Consider the following 6,875-nt stretch of genomic DNA (forward strand, 5'->3'; position numbering starts at 1 on the left):
GCATTCTTTCCCTCTTGTGGTATGTATGCAAGAGACTCTCTAGGGAGCCTGGCACGTGGAGTCCAGAGTAAGAAATGAAGATAGATGGATCAGAGCAACACGAAGCCATTCAGAACAGGAGCCATGTTCATTGATGTTCCAGTGAAAGGCACAGCACATTCAGACCAGCTCAAGGGGGATATCATGGTGAGCTGATAATCCAACAAAAGGTCAAGTCACTCACCATCGATGCAGTCTTCTTCTTGGGTCTAGGGTTCAAACCAGTCCAAATTTCTGGTGCCCATTGTTGAATCATCCCACACACTTTATCTCCAAGCCCAGGTGAAGGAGTCTGAATCAGGGTGCACATGAAATAATCCAGACCAGACTGAGGGTGAAACACGTGTAGTCTGGCAGTCTTCTACCTAGTATGGTGCTCACTGCCTGCCAGAACTTCCTTTTTTATTGAGTACAGAGATCACCCCTGGGTGGGGCAGTAAACCCACCCAGGTTTACAAGTAAGACAGTCTTTGTTTTGGGTGAAACCAAGTGGTAAACAAACAGATACAAAGATACCAGGGATAAACTTTGTTTTAGGCAAAATAAGGTGTAACCCAACAGGCACCAGCCCCAGATCATAGCCGGGGCAGACCCCACAGGTAAACAGCAGCAGGTGGAAGCCAGGCCAGGCCCCCTATATGATCCTTTGGCTGATCCAAGAGTGGCCTCCATACACACAGCAATGCCTGTGGACAGCAGGACAAGGGACATCAAAGCATCTTTGAGGACAAAGTGGTGGCTGCTCTCCATGCCCCACGAACCTTCAGCCTGCTTGCTGCCGTTCTTGACCTGGGCCTCTTGACCAGGCTGAGCAGCCCTGGGCCCCAATGGTCAAGCATGACAAGGATGCCCAGGACCAGGGGCCCATGAGGGATAAGCTGGACCAGTCTGAAGATGAGGCTGAGGCTGAGGCCCAGGACATAATCCTTCTATGAGGATGAGGGTCTCACTCCAGAGGCAGCAGGTGAGAAGTGCTGTGTATGTTGGGTTCCTGGGTCCTCTGTGGGGTGTTAGTACATGAGGGAAGGGGGATGCACATAGGTGAGGGTGGGTGTGCTCAGGTGGGTGCAGGTGGGTGCAAGGCATGTGCAGGAATCCGCATCCAGAGCAGCCTGGAAGTAACCCTCATCCCACGTGAGCCTCACCTGTCAAGGACTGTCCTGTTTGTTGGGGAACCTGGGAACCCTCATGACTGGGGCTGGGTGCTGTGGGGTCCCTCAGCCCTGAGAACCTGTAGGAGATGCTCTTGATGTCTCCTCCTAACTCCCCTTAGGACTCTCTCTGTTCCTTCCACAGAAGCACAGGGAGCCCTTTTCTGTTCCTGCAGACAATTCTTCTGCAATTTGAGCGTCAGAGAGGTGTCTGCCTCAGGGACTCCACAACTTTCCAGTTTTGCTATGTTCAGGTTTTTGGGTCATCCTGTACCCCACCTAGCATTTCTTTGGAGGTTAGACTTTGTCGTTTAGTTTCTTTTATTTCTTTCTAAAATAAATGGCACCAACAATCACTCTGGGTCTTGGTATTTTATATATATATATATATATATATATATATATATGTAACAGCAAACAGTTGTGTGTGTGTGTTTACTTGGGTAAAGGCTTGTGTGGTTCACTCAGAACTTGATCTTCCATGACCAGCTCAAGCGGTCTTGAATTTGCTTTTCTGAGCTGCATATTTGAACATGGTCCAGTTATCAGAAACTATAAGCAGAGCCTCAGGCTCCAAAATGAGTATCTGATGAGATGCAGGTCTGAAAGCAAATTTGATGCAGGAAATACTCCAGACAGTGGTATGAGAAAAGGTCCGGGAAATCCAGCACTAAAACCAGGAATTCCACCACACAAGCCTTCTGCTCCTAAGAAGGAAAGGAGCTTAGTGGAGGAAGACCAAAGAATGAGTGCCTGCCTTCCTCAAACCTCTGCTTTTATTGAGAAGCACCAGACAACACCCTAGAGTGAGAGAGGATTGCCAAATTGGGAATAATCCAATAATCCCATCATCAGATTATATCCTAGGGTGGAGTATGAATAGTGATTAGGGTGGGACCAGTAATCCCACAAGAAACCCATGGCTGCACACAGTTGTCTTGAACAAGGTGGATTGTGACACCTGCATCCTCACCAACACAGGCTGTTTCCCTGAGTGTAGCTGACTGCACTCTTGGCTCAGAGGAAACAGAGTCACGGGCTAGAGCACTGTCTTGTCAAGATGTGGAAGGTGGGGCCGGAGAGATAGCATGGAGGTAAGGTGTTGTGCCTTGCATGCTGAAGGTTGGTGGTTTGAATCGCGGCATCCCATATGGTCCCCCGAGCCTGCCAGGAGCAATTTCTGAGCGTAGATCCAGGAGTAACCCCTGAGCGCTGCCGGTGTGACCAAAAAAAAAAAAAAAAAAAAAGGTGTGGAAGGAGGAGCCACAGTGACAGAGTGATAGCACAGCAGGGAAGGCATTTGCTTTGCATAAGGCCAACCTGGGTTCTATCCTTGACATCCCATAGGATCACCTGAGCACTGCCAGGAGTGATTTCTTTTCTTTTTTTTTCTTTTTTTCTTTTTTTTTTTTTTTTTTTACTTTGTAATCAGTATATTAAGGAGACGTAAATACATTTCAATTGCTTAAATTCTGATCTCCAGATTTAAGCTTGTGAACATGACTTAAACATACAATTAAAGCTACTCAATCATAATTTGCTATATATACTACCAACATTACAGTAGTTATTTTGGAGCACATTTAAATGGTTTAAAGTAAGCCTGTAACAAATCTGAAAAATACCTTCCTATCTCATACATGCAATTACTTCTCCATATAAAGATCTTGTCACTCCAAGTTAATCCTGCACAAGTCACAAATGAGTCTTATCATGTAATAGAGGGGAAATGGAATGAGGTCTGCATTATATTGAAGAAAATAAAATGGCACAGCACAAGGGAATGCAATTCTACAAGTGCAGCCCTTAAGAAGCAGCACAGATGATAACCTCCTTCTTTAGAAAGGTATCTCTTCTGTCACTGATACCACAGGCTTAATTATGTATCATGCCATCAATTAACAGCTGAGGCAACAGGATAAATGCAGAGGCATCACAAGAATCCCACTTAACACAACTATACAATCCAACACTTTTCTACAAATTCTTTGTCTGATTGCCAGTTAAATACAGATTTTTTTTTTTAAGTTTCATAGCTTAAACAAAAGGGTCATTATAGTGAGTCAATACATATACCCAGCTTTTCAATCTAAGCTACTCAATTTACACGGCTGAAATCATTACAATGTATGGCTGAACAAACTGCTTGGGCCATTTTTTTCTTTAGTTTTTACAGGTCTTAAACTTCATCTTGCACATTTAAGTCATCATACATACAGGGCAAAGTCAGAGCTTTCATATTTGAGTTTATTCTTCATTTAACTTTTAAAACACTACTATAGTTGAATTTGAAAACAAAACAATTGCAAGTAGTGAGTATATCAGATAGTCCTTCACTCATTCACTACTGCACATAAAATGCCAGCAGTGTAACTCACTGGCCCCATTAAGAGGTCTGACACTGAACACCACCTCTGGGATGATGCTCATCATCTTCGTATGCTTCTCCATTGTAATGGCGCCGTCTTTCCTGATTTGGATCAAAGTCCACCAGTTCTACCTGGTCCATTTCATCAGTTTCTTCTACTTCCTTCCTTTCAGGAAGGAGTTTTTCCAGCAGAGAGAGTTTATCGGGAGAGAGAAAGCCATTCTCAGGAAAGTTTACCTTAAACTCAATGATTAGGCGACCCTTTTCATATGGTCTACGGTAAATTGGCATGCCTTCATTTAGCACACACTTGATATCTCCATGCTTCACAATCTGACCTGGATGAGAGGTGATTACTATAGTTCGGTTGTCAAGAGTAGATATTGGCTTCTGGAAGCCACACAATGCTTCAACCAACTGTATGTCCATGCACATGAAAAGGTCTTCTCCTCGCCTAGTAAAAACAGCATGATCCTTCTGATCTAAAACGATAATAATGTCTCCTGGCTCCAGTCCTGGTTCTTGGTCTCCTTCACCGTGGAATGTTATCTTCTGGCCATCTTTCATGCCTTTGTCAATATGAACTTCCAGAATCTTCTTCTCTCGGACTATCTTTCTTCCATTGCAGCTTTTACATCTGTCTTTAGGACTGATCCGTTCCCCGTGACCCTGGCATTCCATGCACACAGACTGAATTTGCTGAACCATCCCAGGTCCTATCTGATGAATTCTTATTTGCATTCCAGTACCTCGGCAATTGGGACAGCATTCTACTGCTCCTTTCTTACCACCTCGGCCTTCACATTTGTCACAGATCACATTCTTCTGCAGAGCTAGCTTTCTTGTTGCACCATTACATAAATCTTCTAAGGTTACAGAGAGCTGATGCACAACATTTTTACCTCTTCTTTCTCTCTGCATCCTTCCTCCTCCTCCAAAAAACATATCAAAGATGTCCATGGGGGAGCTGAACCCGCCACCTGCTCCACCTTCTTTAATTGCCTGTTCGCCGCCTTTGTCATATAAATCCCTTTTCTTAGCATCAGAGAGCACTTCATAAGCTTGAGAAATCTGTTTAAACTTCTCTCCTTCATTTGGATTCTTATCCGGATGGTATTTCAAGGCAAGTTTCCGGTAAGCCTTTTTCAATTCTTCCTGGGTAGCATTGGGTTTGACCCCCAAAACATCGTAATAAGTGGTTTCTTTCACCATTTTCTACAGCCGGGGAGCCGGCGAGGCCGGTGCTGACGACCCACGGGCTCAGGAGCGGTGCGGCGTGGGCTGTGCGCAGCTTCCCCTCAGCCTCTGAGGCGGGCGGGCGAGGCGGCGTTCTGGAAAGTTCCCTCTTTTTTTCTTTTTAATATGTAATTTTTTTGTTTGGTTTTTGGGTCACACCCGCAGTGCTCAGGGGTTACTCTTGGCTCTACGCTCAGAAATTGCCCCAGCAGGCACGGGGGACCATATGGGATGCCGGGATTCAAACCAATGGTCTTCTGCATGAAAGGCAAACGCCCCACCTCCATGCTATCTCTCCGGCCCCTTAATATGTAATTTTTATTTTAATCATAGTGGCTTATATATCATTCTCAGTAATATTTTAGGTACATATTAACATTGAGTCAGGGGAATTCCCACCACCAAATTGTCCTCCCTCCACCCCTGTTCCCTTCCTGTTCTCGTCCTGCCTCCCCTAGCCTCCACCCTCACCCCTGGGGCTGCTAGAATGAGTGGTCCCCTCTGTGCCTAGCTTACTACTTAGTGATCTTATGGCTGTTTGGTCATGGTACCTTCATTATATCCCCCTCTAATTGGGAGGTGGGGCTAGATAGTTAAAGTTATGTGATTTTGTTTGAAGAGAAGAAAAGTAATAAGATGGGGTAAAAATATATATGCCGGGGGAAAGTGACCTGGGACAACCCGCCGCTGCCTCGATTTACCTCGTGGACCCTGGAGAAGACCCCCCCCTTCTTCACAGGAGCCCCTTTTCCTGGGCGCCGCAGGATTGGCCGCAGCCGGTCGAGCTGCACCTGGTTTAAGATTGAAGGCATCTTGTCTTATTCAATATGAAGTTGTTCTGATAAAGGGAGAGACGTGGCAAAAGCTGGCTCCCTGTGTGTGACACCAGGCGGGGAAAATCCGCGAAAGTACACCGGCCCAGTGGGGCTCAGCTGTGAAAGACTGTGAGTGTGACCTGTCTATGTCTGTCTACTGTCCTCTTGCGTGAAACTCTTGCGAGTGGGGCAAAAAGAGCCTCCAGAAACCTCGCTCGCCCAGACGCCATTTTCAGGGAGGGACTTCAGAGCATAAAAACCGGCTAACCTTTGCAAAAGCTGGCTCCCTGTGTGTGACACCAGGCGGGGAAAATCCGCGAAAGTACACCGGCCCAGTGGGGCTCAGCTGTGAAAGACTGTGAGTGTGACCTGTCTATGTCTGTCTACTGTCCTCTTGCGTGAAACTCTTGCGAGTGGGGCAAAAAGAGCCTCCAGAAACCTCGCTCGCCCAGACGCCATTTTCAGGGAGGGACTTCAGAGCATAAAAACTGGCTAACCTTTGCAAAAGCTGGCTCCCTGTGTGTGACACCAGGCGGGGAAAATCCGCGAAAGTACACCGGCCCAGTGGGGCTCAGCTGTGAAAGACTGTGAGTGTGACCTGTCTATGTCTGTCTACTGTCCTCTTGCGTGAAACTCTTGAGAGTGGGGCAAAAAGAGGCTCAGAGGAGCACGGCCGCTCCGCTTCGCTACGCGGCCGTGCACTCTTTCTAAGGAAAGAACTCCATTGCAACAAGAAGGAAAAATCACACTAAGAACGGCGCTATATCACAGAAGCAAACATTTCTCTCTGGACTGTCTTCTCTGTTGCATGCTCGGGCCTAAGATTTGTCCCAGTGTGAGGCTTCATCCACGGAGGACTCCCCTCCCTTAGAGGCAAGTCAGCCCATCCAGAAAGGGAGGAGCCAGAGGAGTGTGCTGCCTACATCATATAGACAATGAATACCACTACAACACGTAGAAAAACCCACAATACAAGTGTGACAATGGGGAAACAACGCAGGCCAGCATCAGACATAGAGAATGAAGATGACAATTCTGAGGACCAGATAATGACTGAACAACTAATCAACCTCTCAGATAAGGACTTTAGACTAGCAATATGGAAGGTGCTCAACAGACTCCAAGAAACCATGGATCGAGTTGAACAGAACACTAATAAGAACCAAGAAAATATGAAGGCAGAAATGACAAAACTCCAAACTGAAATAACATGTCAACTAACAGGACTGAAAAAGTCAGTAAACGAAGTGAATGACAAAATGGATA

General features: G+C 46.1%; 1 protein-coding gene across 1 annotated transcript; it reads right to left on the reverse strand.

The window, feature by feature from the left end:
- Nucleotides 1-3,419: 3,419 nt before the first annotated feature.
- On the reverse strand, nt 3,420-4,836 carry LOC126033625 (dnaJ homolog subfamily A member 1-like). Its single transcript, XM_049790612.1, has one exon. It carries the CDS (start codon nt 4,768-4,770, stop codon nt 3,577-3,579), a length of 1,194 nt encoding a protein of 397 aa, XP_049646569.1. The 5' UTR covers nt 4,771-4,836; the 3' UTR covers nt 3,420-3,576.
- Between the last annotated feature and the right edge of the window lie 2,039 nt (nt 4,837-6,875).

The sequence above is a fragment of the Suncus etruscus genome, chromosome 17 (genome assembly GCF_024139225.1).
Source record: "Suncus etruscus isolate mSunEtr1 chromosome 17, mSunEtr1.pri.cur, whole genome shotgun sequence".
NCBI lineage: Eukaryota > Metazoa > Chordata > Mammalia > Eulipotyphla > Soricidae > Suncus > Suncus etruscus.

What these genes read in the sequence shown, in the direction of transcription:
- LOC126033625 (XM_049790612.1), bottom strand. Translation starts at nt 4,770, where the DNA reads ATGGTGAAAGAAACCACTTATTACGATGTTTTGGGGGTCAAACCCAAT.